General features: G+C 46.8%; 2 protein-coding genes across 4 annotated transcripts in view; one reads left to right on the top strand and one right to left on the bottom strand.

Moving 5' to 3' along the window:
• Window positions 1-10,237, bottom strand: part of LOC106748205 (transcription factor Ken 2) — a 65,167-nt gene extending 54,930 nt beyond the window's left edge. The window contains exon 1 of one of the 2 annotated variants that reach the window (XM_014626516.1): window positions 10,100-10,237. In XM_014626516.1, the coding sequence (XP_014482002.1) occupies window positions 10,100-10,216 (117 nt within the window). In that variant the 5' untranslated portion in view covers window positions 10,217-10,237. The remainder of the gene's footprint in view (window positions 1-10,099) is intronic. The other variant, XM_014626515.1, reaches the window with a different exon arrangement.
• The window catches only part of LOC106748208, a 29,641-nt gene that overhangs the window by 2,125 nt on the left and 10,519 nt on the right, over window positions 1-16,997 (top strand). The gene's annotated exons all lie outside the window — the stretch shown is intronic.

Genomic DNA, 16,997 nt, shown 5'->3' with positions numbered 1-16,997 from the left:
CCCCCCCCCCCGATTCATCCCTTATTGGCATTTCGCGTCGTTCGAAAGCGCGGTGATTTTAATTTACGACTATAAGTCGCGAATGCGAGAAGGGAGGACACGCATTCTCGGGCGAGTGTAATAATAAATTGTAATATCAAGAAACTTCCCTCTGCCTTCCTCTTCCCCCCCGGCCCTTGTCACATTTAACCGTTCCTTTTCCACCGCGCCATTCCTCCTCGTTCGCACCTCTCGCGCGCGCCAGAAGAGCCCGCGTTATCTCAGTCGTGAAACAAGAGAGATCGTTCATTTACTTCGATTTAACTTTTCCTTTCTCGCGCCTTTCTCCCATAACGCCGCGCGCAATTCTTCCGACCATTCTTCCTTTCGCTCCCTCGCCCGCGCATTACTCTCTTTCGAAAAACACGGAGGCGGGGTACGTAAAGGTCTCTCTCTCTCTCTCTCTATCTATCTATCTATCTCTCTATCCCTCTTTCTCTCATCAGGTGGAATTATATCGATGTGCCGGCTCGCTCGTTGCGGCGCGGCGTTTTACGACCGATCGATCGCGAAATGCTTGAACGATTCGACGGTAAACACCGTTGGATTAATGTCCGCCGCTCGCGCGTTCGCCCCGGAGTTTCGTTCGATCGGCGAACACCGATCAGGGGCTATTGAAACCGGTATAATTTCGGCGAGTCCCCGAGCACTCCAATGCTGCAAGCGCGCGGAAACGACCCCACCGCGTTCGTTCGTTTGTTCGTCAGTCAGCGAAAATCGAACGAACGACGATGTGATATATATATATATCTCTCTCTCTCTCTCTCTTTCATCGGCAGCCTCTCGCTCCGAATTTGTCGTCGAGACAAAACGGTGTGACAGTAGCGGCGTGATCGCGCGCGCGTGCGGCAGAACGTCACGGCTTGATGATTATTCGATTAGTGTGAAGTCAAGCGCGCGAGAAATCTCATTAACCGCCCCGTCGTCGGAGCACACGCATAATTAGATGCACTTCGTACCTCGTCACCGTTTTACGTAACGGGGCTATGGTCGTGGTCGCGCGCGACACTTTCCCGGCCTTCCGCGACGCGGATGAGCCGACGGCGGTCGAAGGGCGCGCTAACCGGATTGGCCGAGGTCCGAGCGTCCCTCCGTGTCCATTCACACTGAAAAATGAGCTTGAATGGATCTACCTGACATGGTATGACCGGAATGGACGGCCGAAAGCGTTGCGGTTGGGGGAAAGAAAATTTCAACTTGAAAATGTCAAAAATCTACTTTGGTGCCTCAGGTTCACGGGTCGATAACAAACGATTCGATGCCGACGGTTGATTTTTCGGACAACTCCGTTTGATAAGTATCTAGATTTTTTATTGATGCAAAGGAGAGTCGTCGCTACAGATCGGCGACAGATTCGCGTGACATTTTGTGAATCTAATATCGTGTCGGTGTGTGGCCGATATTTACGCGAAAAAAAGAAATTAGTCTTAAACGAATGATGGTAGATATTTTCATATATATTTTCACATATAAGCCAAAACATTATAACACATTATAAAAAAATATTCTCCGTGTGATATATAAAAAGATATTATACAGGTGCCGACCGATTATTAGCGATCTGATCGTAGTCAGTATTATATTCAAATCGAAGCGTTATGTCCATGTGTCAACTTGATGTAAATATGATATAAATCATATAACGACTAGATCGACTAGATAACATTTACATAAGATCTTCTAGATATCGTGACGAAGTCCAAACGAATATCGAATTGAACGTCGATTTTCACATTGATTTCGACTTAACTTCGTTCTCGACCGGATTTCGCGCCCGACATGTGAATCCCGGTCTTCGGAAATTCCGTTTCTCTCGACCAAAAGGACCCAAGTTTGTCACACTGAGAAAAGAGACTTAAACATTGATTAATGTAAAATATAAAGTTTATTTCACGGAAATAAACGTTCGCTTGAATACGGCGAAGTAAAATTGTATTCTTATCAAATAAACCAACGTCGGCGAATCGAATGATCAGTAAGGAAATCCAGGTATATTTCACAAAAAAATATATATCCCGCCGTCGAATTTGTCCCACGACCGGTGAGTACGGAGGGAAATGCCACGGGGAACATTTACCTCGCGAAATTCCAATTTCCTTCTCTCAGCGCGCGGTAAGGATCCGAGCGAGCTGACTTTTCATCGCGTCGTTTGTCGAACGGCAAACGTCGGCTCCGTTGACAACGCCGGCGTAAACGTCCGAACGGCGGAGTTAATTATTTAGCGGGACAATTTGCATGCGGCACGCGGCTTTCGCCTCGGCCTCGCTTTAATCCAATCCCCGGCGTTAACGAGCCGTGGCAGGCTCGGATTTTTCGCATCGGCGAGCGCATTCCCGTCCCCTCGAAGGCGGGGATCGTCATCCCGATCGCGGATCCGCGGAATATAATGCGTGTACGCGTCCGCGGTATTGCGGCAATGACGGCTATACTTAGAGCGCTAGACGAATCTCGCTCGAGGGCCGTCGCGAAAGGAGGTCGCGAGGAACAGCTGATGCGCCGCGCGCGATTCGGTGTGGACGGCGCCTTTACCTCTTGCCGGTACGCGCGCTCTTCCTCCTTGTTTGTCGCGCGCGCTTACACTTCCGTCCACGTTCCTTTCCATGCGAAAACAATCGACTTAACGAATCGCCTCGTAATTTATTCGCGGCGTCTAATACCTGAATTAAGAGGTAACGAGTCATCGACGCGCGTCCTTCCGTCTCTCGCGCGAAACGCCCCGCGAATGATTAATTCAGCCATTGTTGCAGGACTAATTCTCCCCTTCCCGTCCCGTGTGTGTTTGCGCGCGGTCGAACAATAAATATTCGCGCATAGAGGCTTACCCTTTCCGCCCGTAAACCGTGAAAAATGTCAACCGCTCGGCCGATCGTTTAATCGTTAATCGATGAGAAATCCGTGACCTTTTGGGCAAATATAAGGCTTACGGCAGCGGGTAATAATCCCTCGCACAGATTCCTCGAGATTAGCACGCCCGGTATCGGACGATTAATCGGTGTTTTCGCACCGGCGTGTCTGTTCCGCGGATTAAACCTCGAGCGAGCGAGCGTGCGCGCGCAACTCCGCGAAACCGAAAAACAAATATCACTCGGCGCGAAATAATTTATCGAGTGCGTAACTCGCCGAGGCGGGTCTTTCACGCGAGTGCGTTATTCCCCGGAAGATGCGCCGCCGCTGATCTCACGGTGCGTACACGGAGAAAAAAGAGGATTTAACACGTGTTTGTTTGACGCTTGAGTTTGTTTCGTGTAAACAACGTAATTTAATATCAAATGTCACTCTGGATGAGACTTTGGATGGGTTGTCGTTTCAATGGGGTGTACGGTAAAAAAGGTTCGGCGCGAATAACGGCCCACTGAAACGTTTGCGTTATTTTAACGTTCGAGGTGAGTGAAATGTTGAAAATTAGTATGTTGAAAATGTATGTTAACAAAGTGAACATGTTAATTTAACGTGTTATTTAATATTCGATATATTTGGACGTTAACTTAAAATATATTTATGTACTCTTTAACGTATTCGTTAAATGTTAAAGTAACACAAAAATCGGTCTTCCCGGGTGGAGCATTTTCGACGTTCCTTAATATAAATTAAATAGTTTCACTGAAACGGAATGAAAATGACGTTCTTTAATATCTGTCTGATATGGCGTTACTTCTGTCAAATAATTTATCACTCGTGACAATCATCGTAATGCTCGGATGAAAATACAAGAGAAATGTTATTCGACGTGAAATAATATTTATTGTTTGTCGAGAGGTCGAGCGATCCTATTTGTTGAATCAAACATTCGTTTATTTGCTCTCTTACAAGAGACAAATTTGTTGCGATCGGAAAAGGAATATTATTAAAAATCCGAAGGTATCTTTTTTTCACGCGTACGCATAAATATTTATGCCACGCGCGTTGCCGCAGCATACATTTATGTATCCGCGTGTATTGCTTGTATTAATTGTTCAGCCATAATTAATTCGCGTCTACTATCATCAGCAGCTTCCGTCGACGTGTGCTCGCCATCAGCGACGTCGTTCGCGCCCCAACGTTATTTATTTATTTATGATGCGGTCTAATTTACAATCGGCACGAGAGAAGGCCAAGCGCGTTGCGTAATCGCTGTAGGGAGTACGCGGCTGTTTATCATTATGAGCGAAAGAGAGGAGAGAGAAAGAGAGAGAGAGAGAGGGAGAGAGGAGAATCGCACACAAGGTCCTCCTCCTCTCTGCCTCGGCACACATGCAATTAAACACTATGCTCTTTCCCCTCCTTCCTGCCCCTCCCCACGTTCCTCCGTCTCGTCGTGACGTGTTTACGCTTTCGAGGCTCCGAGGATGCGAGAATTTTTCAAACGGCATGATCTCACGTCCGCGAACATGCGCTTTTTCGCACATTTTATTCCGCATTTGTTTACTGCGGTTTGCTCCCTTTTTTTTTTGCCTCACGTCGAATGCAAACACCGTTTCGAAGTGACCGTCGAAAATTTATCGCGTAACGGTCGATGTTATTCACGCGTCGGAACTCGGCAGCGACGGTTTGATAAAGCGGCCCGATACGAAGAAAATGTCTGGTTAGGTAAGGACAAACAACTTAGCTACAATTGTAGTTAAGCCAATTTGCTTAAAAGTCGGTTGGCCGGCTCGGTTGCATGACGGAATCGAATCAACGCGGCGTTCCGTCCGACGGTATCGCAATTTTTTTCTTTTTTCGAAACCGCTCGAATGCTCGAACGGCACGCGAACTTTTCCGCTATTATCTACCTGGCTCCCTTATCAGCCAGGACTGTAACGAGCGCTCTTAATTCGATGACTCACGGCGCGGCTATAATTACAACGAGTACCCTTTCCCATTCACCGATTTCATCCGTATAAATCCGTCAGTCGCCGCTGCGAGATAAGGGTGTGTGGATATATGGATAGATAAGGGGTGCTGCTTCGCTCGCCGCCGAGGAAAGGGAGAAAGTAAGAAGAAAACGCGAAAGAGGGACTGTCCGAACTATCGAGCCTTGCGGAATTGGGAATCGGTGACGTAAGGAGACAACATTCGAAAATCACGGAGCGGCTTACACACCCCGGTCTTCCTCCCGTGAGACGATCTCACCCTTCCTCTCGATACCGCGCTTCCAATCCCTTCTCCTCCTCCCCCATCCCACGTCATTTTTCTGCCATCCTCGTCTCCTTCCCTCTCTCTCTCTCTTTCTCTCTTCCCTCCGCTCCTTTCTAACTGTCATCGTTCCGCGAGGTGGTCGACAACGATCGTACTTGCACCTTTCTCACAACGCGACGCAGGTTTAGTCATCCCTTCTTTCCACGTCCCTTTCACTCGCGCGAACGAGCGAGAGGGACGGCGCGAATCAGAGAAAGAGAGGCTGCCACGAAAGGCGAAGGGAGAAACGGCGAGGAACGTCGAGAGAGAGAGAGAGAGAGAGAGAGCCGGCACGATGACGACGACGTGGTGAACGCAGGAGGGGTGGCGAGGGGGAGGAGGAGGAAGGAGAAAGAGAACACGGAGCGCGAGAAGTAGAAAGACCGAGATCCAGTTTGAACGTGTTAGTTAGATCCTCTCGTTGTGGTCCCGTACGAGATGGGATTCGTTTTATTGCGAATCCGGTTTGCTCCCCGCGTACGAGAGAGAGAGAGAGAGAGAGAGAACGAACAAGTGAACGAACGAGCGAGCGAACGAACAGGGCTGGAAAGCCGGACACGAAGGGAGGAAGGCGGGAGAAGGAAGAGAGGGAGAGTCACGGGAAAAGGAAAGGGCCTCATAGAGCCAGCGTGGGGATGGATCCTTCTTTCTTTCGTTCCGCCAACACCATGTCCCTCCCTCCTGCTGCCCTCGCGTCCGCCCTTTCTCCTCTTGTTCTACTAGCGGAGTTGCTGCACGTTGCCGTACCAGTCGCTGTTCTTTCTGTCGCCGCCGCCGCCGCCGCTACCGGCTGTCGGCCGTTTGCTCGTCGCACGAGGACCGGTGGTGGTGCGGTTGATGGAGGTGACGAAGGTGGAGGTGGTGCCCGGTTTCAAGGTTGCCACCTCACATTCACGAGTGCGCGTTAGACACGTCGGGCTAGCCTCGTACGTCTCTCTTTTCCGCCCTGCCTCTCCCTCTCGTGCACGTATGTGATACACATGTGCGATACGCTCTCACGACGATTGACAGTTATATGAGCGATGCTATTGGAGAAAGGATGAAACGATGAACTTGCGCGGAGATTAATTGAAAAAGAAGATTCCATGTATAAAGAGTATTTCTGAAGAATAAAAATTCAGAGAAAAAGCACTCGAGAGAACCACGGTGAAGGATATTTTGTACTTGCGTCACGATCGGTCCTTGTTGACATTTCTGTGTTAAATTCTTATCATATCCGTATGTTAATTTAACATATTGTGTTCATGTTATCTGAATATTTTGTGCCGAGTCGATATTCAACATGTGTAAGTGTTAAAATAACATTTTATACTTCATTGTCGATTAATATATTATTGGTGTTATAATTTTGTGTTGATTTTTTACATGATACTTGTATTAGTTTTCCAAATATTCATTTTGTGTGAAATTAACACCAAAATTTCTGTAGACCATTCGGGACATCTGTTAAATTTAACGGCAGTTTTAAAGGACTTCATAGATTACAAATCCGGTTTTTTCATTTTTTTCCGCGGATTTTTTAAGGTTTTTTTTTCCCCCGAACAAAAATTGCAAGAAGCGGTTTTTTAAACAATAAATTTCACACGAAATTTCTCACAGCAAAGGTGTCAGACGCACCCGATGAAAAAGTTCGTAAGTCGTATTGTCTTATTAGCTTACGAGTCTCCCCGGTGAAACTCCCGCGGTGGAAATAATCGCAGGTTGTCGCGGGAGCCGGTGTTGAGCGACAATTTTCCGCGCGGGATTTCTACAAGCTCGATTAACGATTAAGCTCGGCTTGCCCGCTGAACAAAGTATTGCGAAATGCGACGACGGATTAACGCCGCTTAACGCTTACGATCGGTCTCATTAGACGCGCGGCTAGTAATTAGAAGGAGAGAAACGCACGCTCGCGTATCGATAAGCCGAGCGGGGAGGACAGACGAAAGGATTCTCGAGCAGGCTGCAGCGCGGTGCGCTTTTTGTCGACGTTTAATGAAAAGCGGTAACACCTCTTCGCGGAAAGATACGAGCCGGCTCTAAAATAGGAACGAGGTTGCACAGGCGTGTGCACGCGTCATTAACATTGATAGATTCTTATTTACGCGACGCGCCGGGAAAACAGCCGCGGCTGGATTCGGCGAGATTTCCGCGAGGACTGTCGAGGCAGCGAGAGACGGGAGACGCGTCCTCGAAGGAGGCTCGTCGTGAGAAATAATCGAGCCACTACACGGTTGCTCGAGCGCGACCGCAAAATCATTTCATCCGAAAATATATATCCGACGCAAGAAAGTTACCCGCCGGGCGAAATAGCCGGGGGGGATTCCCGTTCGCGTTTCCTACGATCCTTTCTTATTAAGTTCTTAGGCTCTCCCGGCTAGCCCCACGGAGCTCTCTCGGAAAGAATCACACTGCCGTTCCGCGCGGGGAAGATAATCCGACCTCGTTGCGGTTCTACTCTCTCGTGAAACGGAAAGATACGGCGGGTATGCCGGCGAGCTACTCGTGTAATCGTTACAAGATGAGTACGTCTATTTATGCACATATTTGCGCGGTTTGCAAAATATCAGCATGCCCAACTAGTTCGCCGAGCGAGCATTAAGTCGACAAATGCGCCTCTTTGTGAGGCTCTGTCGACGCGCACGCACGCTCGCGGGAAGGCAATCAACCTCGTTGGCGACGAAAATTAGCGAAAAAGCGCGAAACTTTTCGCGGCGTGACGCGAGAGAGGGTTTACTTAACTTCGATGCACGGAGCTTTGCCCGGTTGCACGGAGCGGCCGATAATAATTCGCGAGAAAGAGAATTGTTAGCGCTCGCTAATTACGCAAGAGTCGTGAGATAACTTAGTGTAAAAATCCACTGCCTGCATTTTGATATTCGTGAAAGTCTCCTCGGACGGATGTCAGAATCGCATCCTCCAACTTTTATATTCCAAAACAATGTCGTCCAGTTTCGACATTTATTTTAATTACATTGAGAAACAATTTTTCTTAATTTCAATGAGTGTATATTTATTAAAATATTATTAAATAAATAATATTTTAAACCTAAATCCTTTTTACTAACAATAAATCTCCCTTACTTGATTACAGTAAATTACAGTATGGAAATTAGAAAATATTACATTTAAATGTTTCATCAATTTGCATAGTGATATTATTTCTATTATAAAATATAAGTGTAATCTTCTCCATTATAGAGTGTTTGGAAAGATGTAGTGAGAAAGACATTTGTGAGTCTAGGTGAAATGACACAGTGCGAGAGGTAGCTGACTCAAAATCCTGCGCTGACACAAAGTCCAGAGTTCGAATCTGGTCAGTGGTGAGCGAATTTTTTAACCTCAGTAATAAGTGGAATTGATTAAATGAGTACATAGTAGAGAAGATTTCAAGAAAAATCATCGATAGCATCTGAAAAGAACGCAATATAAAAAAGATGCAATATAAAAAAAGCGCAATATAATAATGTAGGAACCGATTAAAAAGAATAGAAGATTCGTTACGTAATGATAAATAATCATAATATAATAATATTTTAATATATATATATATATATATATATACTCCATCAAAGAAAATGCGGTAGAAACAGAAAAATAGGGAAAATAAGATTAATAGGAAAAAATGTAGGAAATTTCAAATGCTTATAACGCATAAAATAATTATAGAGCTGCTTGAAAGACGAAAATGAAGCTTGAAGTCTGCACTTTGAGAAACTTTTAGTGCCGATCGAATGTTTTCCAATGGCAAATGGCAGAATGACAGAACAGCAAAACAGATTAATACAAGTCTGGCTCCTGGAGTCGCACGTGGCGAATCAATTGGCGTAGCTCGATGTGATAAAATATACGTAAAAGTTTAAAGTCCCCTTAAAATGCGCTTGTGTGGAAGTCGACGCGATAATTTCCCGCTGAATTATATATCAATCTGAAGTAAAGCAGTTTTTATATAAAATAATCATGAATTATAATTTGAGATGCCGCCTTTATGAGTTCGAACCGTTGCGATTCTGTCCGAGATGTATCGCATTGATCACTTGAAATCACACTTGTGCATGTGTATGCGTGTGCACGGACACGTTCAACAGAGTTGCAATGATTTGAACTGATTCACCGATGCACTCCGTGCAACTCCGGAAATTGGACTCTGTGTTTATCAATTTTGTAGACTCTTCCCTCTGTCATCCGTCACTGGGAAAACCCATTGAATGGGACTAAACCATTCCATTCAATCGGCATTGAAAGTTTCGCAAAATACAGACTTTAATCTTTACCTTCGTTTTATAAACAGCACTGTACGATAATTATTTACTGCGTCGCAAGCTTGAAGTTGAAGTTTCCCAAATTTTCCCCGTTTTTCTGCTCTACCAGAAGTTTAATAATAATAATATTGACCCGATAAGTAATGATAATATGAATATTGGAAATATTACTTCAAGTTAGAGTGAAAGATTCATTCTAGCGATTTCCAGCTGGCAGTGTTTCAACTGTCACTTTGAGCAAAAGTACCTTTCGCTCGTTTCGGCGTAAGAAATTCACCCACCCTCGAGATTCGCATTTCTCTCGTTTAATTTGCTAAAAATCCTCACGGACTCGGACCCGTTTCGCAGATTCGCGGTGCGGGGCAGGTAGCAATCAACTTTTACGCCGATAATTTCCTCTCCTCCCGCCAATTAAGTATCATCACGCCCCTCCCTCGGCCAAGGAATTTCCTCACGCCCTAGTTCGGAGTGTCTGAGACAATTGAAAACGTGTGAAACAGCAAGCCGGTGTTACGCAAGGCCGCTGCATCGTTATGCAGTTTTATCGGAAGAAGAGGTAGCGATGTCGCGCGACGCGACAGAAACGCAACAGCGGGATGTCGCGCGCGGCTCATCGCGATATCCCGCGGATCCGTTCTTATTAGAGCCGATGAAAACTGACCCGTAGGAAGGATTTTAATTACCTCGAATCGCCGTCGTCCGGTCGCACGTGTGATAGCCGTCGATTCGTAGACACGCGCGTGATGCCGCAGATTCCGCGCGATCCCGACGTTCGTTCCAAACGGCCTTATTATCGGCATTTCTTCGCGAAATCCCCGTGGATCGCCGTACGACGATCGCTCGCCTACTCCCGGCAATGGAAGAAAATACGATCGTGCTATCATCGGGAGAACGAAGTAATAGAGTGTAGTAATGGCTCCGGCTGATGTCATGCGGTAACCTTCTACTTTGCACGTACACAGTAGTTCACCGAAACACACGCGCGTCCTCCGACTCGCGAGCGCGGCGCGCGCACACTGCCCATTCGACGGAGGAAAATCGAGCGATCGGAGTGTAATAACTCGCGGCGGGGCTTGCGGCCCGTGGAGTAACACCCGCGCGAAAAAGCGACCCTTCTGCAGAGAACTACTCTTGAGGAAGGATACCGACGGACTGTGCGAGGGAAAGCGTCGTTCCAGGTAACAAAGTCCGTTTGTCCAGGCCCTCTCTACATCTTCCAAGGGGTGCCCCAGCTAGTTTCCGTTTAAACGAAAATGCGTACCGAATGTTCCCGCGCGTATCCGGCGATCTCGGAGGTGGTGTAGCTTTCGCGCTGAGGGAACGAGTGAACCCGCGAGATCTCTCTCGGGCGAATTGAAATTTTATCGAAATCTCTCGTTAACTTTCCGGCGGATAACGAGGGAATTTGTGGGAAATTTCCAGCGAACGAATCGATGAAACGAGGAAACCCTCCTCCTCGCTTCTCTCGCCCCGCTCGCTTGCTTTCGACGAATCGGTGATTCCGACTACACGGAGGGGGAGAAGCTTTCTTTGCATTTAGTGTTTCTATTTATTCGACTAAAATTGGTTCCTCATAGGAACAACGCGCGCGAAATATTGTTCGTTTGAATAAAAGTTTCACCGTCCCACACGGGAAAACTCTGTTATTCAACGGGAAGAGCGCTGTCGTTCGAAATAATATCTTCTAACCGAATAAAATATTATTCGGTTACGATAAATATGTAAAAGTGAAACGGTGTCTTTATGAGAAAATTATCTTTCGTTTGAAATGTTTTCTTTAAGGTAAAGATACGGTATTCGTTGTAGAGTCTAACGATCCTGCTTATTAATCGAGGCGTTAGTTCCTTTGGGTCCACGACAGTGATGGAATTTGTTTGGACGCGACAAAATTGATGAAACACGAGGAAATCTTCTTCTCAGCGTAGGCTGGGCGGCATAAAGCGGCACCATTATTAATTACGTCGATACGTAATGACGTTGGATATAATTGCACGTTTCCTCACACCGACCGGTGATTCAGTGAAAGGCGAGTTGAAGGCGTCGCGCGGCGCGGGAGTTTTCGCGAAACTTCTCGACGCTCTGTCGGCGAATCATGACGGATCCGTCGACAACCGTACACGATAAGGCTTCTTTTCCACGCGGGCTAGATAACAGGCCTCGTCGACTTTCCAAAGAAGAATAACACGCGTGTAATAATGCGCGGGAAAAAGGGAAAAACAGGAGAAAGAAAAGCGTGACAACGCGATTGCGTAAGGGAGCGCGGTCTTTCTGAAAGACGACGGCGGCCGTTTCGTTGCGGGAAGAACGGCCGGTTAGAACAGCGAGTTTGACGCAATCGCAGCAGCATCGGCCGGAGTCGATGCATCTGACGTGACACGACGAGAGGACGAGAGGAGAGAAGGGAGAGAGAGAGCAGGCGAAAAACAAGTGTCGACACACTCGCCGTCGACGGTATTATTCGTCGTGCAATTATCGGGATAACGTTTTATGCACGGGATGGAATTGCTACGTGTGATTTTGGCTACGAGTTCGCTCCGAGCGTCGTTTCGAATATGCGAGAGTGTGTGACAACGCGCGTATGGCGGAGGGGGCAGGCGTGGAAGGGAGGGGGGAGGAGGTAATTGAATGCGACGGATACGCAGCGCATCTATGAGAAGGCATGATCGCGCAGATCCACACTTGTGTAATCTTAATAGATATGGAACGTGCATGAGATAAGAATCAGGAACGATCGGCGAAATAGGATTCAATTGTGCGACGACGACTGTTCCCGTGCAACCGGCCGAGGATTCCCTCTCGCACGATTCACCGCAAAGTCCGCGACGCACTCATTCACGGTCACTCCGGCCGAGTACGTACATATCGTGCACGCACACGTGTCCGCTTTCTTCTCTTCCAGTGCTTTCCTGTTATCATATCGCTTAAAACGATACGACGATTGCGACGAGTAGCGCGCGCGCGCGCGCTTTTACGACGGCATTTTTTTTTTATCTCGCCGGCTTTACGTTTATTGCATTCAGCCTGTGATAGGGAGTGTAAGTTGTTACGCACTTATCTCCTTTGTTTTGCTCGCCGGTGCGGACGTTTTTTTTTTTCATGAGGCCGCTAGAAAGTATTTGACGAGACCGCGCGCGAACTGTAACGCGACCGCGTGAGTAATGAGAAACGCGACTCATAATTTATATAACGCGAATCTCGAATGTATCTATGTAAAGGGAGAGAAAGAGATAGAAATAGAGAGAGAGAGAGAGAGATTCTTCGAAGCATAGTGAAGTGTATGAGAGAATGTTTTACACATGAGTTTTGTGTTATTCAATACGTGTCATAACGTTGCCCACGTAAATCTTTGAAAATTGTAACGCGAGGCGAGATTGACAGGGTGCACCGTGGAAAATGATACATTTCGACAAATTTGCGTGTACAGTTACGAAAATGTGAAATACAGTACAATTACACTATTTTGTCTGAAAGAAACGTTTAAAAACGTTATCTGAAACGTATTTTACATTTAGATTATGTAAAATATCCTCGATACATCTGAAACGATATTTTCAGCGCATAAAAGTCAGACCACAGGAGAGAAAATATATACGAGTATTTTACACACGTATTGTTTTATCTTCGTATGTAATGCATATTTTTCTTCACAGCTTCGAGAACATTCGTCCGCGATAAATTTCACAAACTCTTTTTAGTTTACCCTGAAGTTTGCACGATACTTCCTTCACGTCACTTTCCCACCTGACTTGCCTCGTTCTACTTTTCTGTAACATGCGTATGTATTTTCCCGAGATATTCGTTCACGGTCAATTTTATCGATCTTCGCCGCGGGACGTTGTTTTGAGCCCGCGAGAAGGCACGTGTAGAAGCGTGCCTCTTATTTCCAGCTGCTTTGCGACACGTCGAAAGCCCATCAAGCTCGGTAAAGGGACGCTTCCATGCGAGTCTTCCTCTTGCCGAGTCGCGTTTCGTCGATCGTCACACGTTCAGATAAAGTAGATATTTACTCGGAGCGCGGGGATATTTGTGACGCCGCCTCGGAACACGTGGCGAAAGCCGCTTATCGATTATTGTTGTAAAATGTGAGCGGAGCGAATACTCATCGGTGAATACTCGAGATTAGATGATATACACACCGCCTTCCTAGCTAGAGCCGCGCTCGGACGACTACTAATTGTTGATATTTTGAGAGCGGTTGCAACGCGCGCACGATAAATCACTAATACGATAAATCGAGCGCGCAATCTTCTGTTACCTTGACTGACACGCGATTAAAGCGGCCGTTTGTTTGCGATTAAACGCACGCACGCGCACGCCCGTATCTTCTCGTCTTCTTCTAGGAGACTCCATTGATCTTTCACCCGGTTTCGAACGCAACGTACGCGGCGCCGCATTCGCATTACGGATCATTATGTAATGTCATACAACGTTATGCGGATCGTTTTGCACCAACCGACCGACGCCTTACACCATCGCGTTCTCAAGGTCCCCACATTGTTATTTGTCCGGCGCGTTAACGTGTCCCGGGACGGTCCAGGGACGTGTGTAAAGGAAATCCCTCCCGACAAGAATTTCTCCTCTGCATGATCAGCGATTTTGAAATAATGCTGAAGAGGACCGGCTCTGCTTTGCTTCGCCGGCTTTGCTTCCTCGCACGTTTCACGATTTTCCGAAAATCTCCTCGCCGCCCATCGCCCGCAGAACTTGAAAACCATCGACGATGAGTAGCATCGATCAGTGCGTGATCAGGTGAGAAGCACGTCGACAGTCACCGGTGGTCGTGAACTGAGAAAAAGATTTCTCCGCATTTGATTGGTCCCGCCGCATCCAAACCGATTTCATCATCGGTACGCCCCAGAGAAACCGATGATCCCGATCGATAAGCACGATCGTCAGACTTTTCAACGGATGTGTGTCTTCATCTGAAATAAAACAAATTTGTCCGAAACGAAAGATCATTTTCTCATGAGGAAATTATTCCCTTCATCTTACATATTTATTGCGACGAAATCATATTTTATTCGGTTGAAAAATATCTCAAATAATAGCGTTCCTTTCGTTGAATAATGAATAATAAAATAACTTTCTGTTAAGTAATAAATAATGAGTAATTCTGTTAAACGATAAATACATTTTCTCGAATGAGACGATAAAATTTCAACTCGAACCCCTGGACATCGGGACGCCCTCTATATATCATATTATAAAGAGCCCTTGAATTTTCCTTTTCTTTCTTCAATGTAACTTCAGTCGCACGCCTCCGAGACGTAGGAGTTCGGATTGGGATTTGTATTCTAAAGCAAGCTTACGACGATCATGCGTTTCCGCCGGCGGTGCATATAATATAAATGGCAGTCTGAAACGCTGAAAGATTCGCGGATATTCGTACGCGAACGACTTCAGAGGGATGGTTAAGGTTACAGCACTTTCAGCGAAAGTGTTTCTTCCCGTCCTCGGGTAACCCACGTTCCGCGCGCAGCACGAAATTTGCATAGAACGGAATAGCGTTACGCTGACCTCGGGTTGCGCTTAAACGGAGCGAACTTCGAGCAAGCGTGAATGGTGCACCCTTTGCTTTCTTCGATCTCTCGTATTTCCTCGAGACAGGCCTGTCGGCTTCAATGCTTCAATAAACAGCTGAGAACAAAAGGACGTGCAACGAATCTTTCTTCTAACGATTTAAGCCTTTCCTGTTTCACGTTCCTCCGACGTTACTCCCTCAACGACGTTGTTTTGCGCCAAAGATAAAGACGAAACGGGTACCAAAATGTTCTCTTTCTGTACAACGCAATTTGCTCCGGATTTCTCTGAGTGAGTCCTAACTTTCACTTCTTTACAAACTTGAGAGGTCAAAACTTTTCAGTTTCATCCCTCCGAAATTTTGATTTGGTGTACTATATGTATATAGGGTTGTAGAAAAAGGGATTGAGGGCCTTTTGGAGTAGATAACAAATTGTGATAGTCTAAATAGGTAGATTTTCAGGTAAACAGAAAATTTGGGTTGTTCTTATTTCCGAAAGGGTGAATGGGAATATACACGAAACGTCTGTAAGAAATCCATGAAGAACATACAAACGTCTACTCAAAGTCGAGCATTTCTCCACACCGTGAAAATCTCAAGTCAAGGAAAGGAATGTTTGAGACCTTCCCACACTGATCGCAAGCGTGACATTTTCCCACTTGACAACGATGCACCCGCGCCCTTGAAATATTTTCACCGCATTTTCCTTCTTATTCGCATTAATATGTTTTATTATACTCTCCATTTCCATCGCTAATCCCGTAGCTCCTTGCTGTCGTGACCCGGCAATTGTGATACATAAGACTGAACCTTAGGAACCCCCCCGAAATATCGATTGCCGTTGAACCACTCTGCGTTCGCGAACAAGCCGAATGGTCGTTGCGATCCGGCCAAGAGCGAGACTCCGTCTTCTTTCGCAAGATCGTACGAAGAAAAGCGTTAACGCGACTAGAATCCACCATTAACTTCGCGGACCAGTGGAAAACCATTAGAAAACGGTGTCTCTTGACTCCTAGAAGATTGTCCTCGTCACAAGGCACGTTCACACGGCGTTCTTCTCGCGCTAGTTCGAAAATTCCGATGAGAAAAATCACCCGACCCGAGCCCGAACGTTAAGCGATTGGTTCTTGGACATAAAACGATTTCTGAGAGAATCGCCACACACACACACACACACACACATCGGGAACGATAGCGAACTAAAAATCTAGCCGGGGAACCGGCTGAATGCACTTATGGGCGCATTTTCGGCGGAGGGATACAAAAGCGACCCACTAAAAATTCCGGTTTCCCGGTGGTAACCTGCGGCAGGGAAATGGAGAAGCATACCGAAATCCGAGGGCAATAAATTTTAGAACATCTTCACCCGCATTGCCCCGTAGAATACCATTCTAAAGTATAACAAAATAATATTCCGCGCGCTCCGTCGTGCTGAAGCCTTCGTTTCGCGCGGAAATATTACTCGTCGACGCATAGCTCTTTCTCTCTCTCTTTCTCTCTCTTTCCCACCCTCTACTCCTCTATTCCGGGATAATGGAGAAGGAAATTTATTTACGAGAAAACACCGTCGGCGTTAGGCGCCTGCGATCGCGAGTACACGCGAATAAACGCCCTACGTCCCTCCGACGCGAACTGGATGTACGGTAATCTAAAGATAAACGCGCCTCACGGCGCTCTTACCATTATCTGGACGCGGTTAACACTAATTCAGAGGGGCGTCCATTTTACCCACACGAGAGATAAGGATCGGGGGAAAAAAGTTTCCAATACGCACGACTCCGCTATGCGCGACAATTCACGAGAAATGGTTAATCCTCTTGTTATTACCGATGAAATAGAGCCACCGAGAGAGGACCCCGGGACAGAGAAAGAGGACGCACGCGCGCGAGCCCGCGAGAAAGAGACGACGGAGGAGAGAGAGAGAGAGAGAGAGAGAGTGAGAAGAAAAGAGAGAGGGAGATAAAAAGAGAGGGAGAGCGAGATCGCGAGGACACAGTTAGAGTCCCAGGGGGGCAGCGGGGCCCGGCGACGGGTGCAGCGGGACGAGGAGGGGGGGGGGG

Source organism: Dinoponera quadriceps, unplaced genomic scaffold (assembly GCF_001313825.1).
Source record: "Dinoponera quadriceps isolate SergipeBrazil2010 unplaced genomic scaffold, ASM131382v1 scaffold2600, whole genome shotgun sequence".
Taxonomy (NCBI): Eukaryota; Metazoa; Arthropoda; class Insecta; order Hymenoptera; family Formicidae; genus Dinoponera; species Dinoponera quadriceps.
The sequence above is the reverse complement of the archived record's forward strand: the minus strand, read 5'-3'. Positions and strand labels throughout refer to the sequence as shown.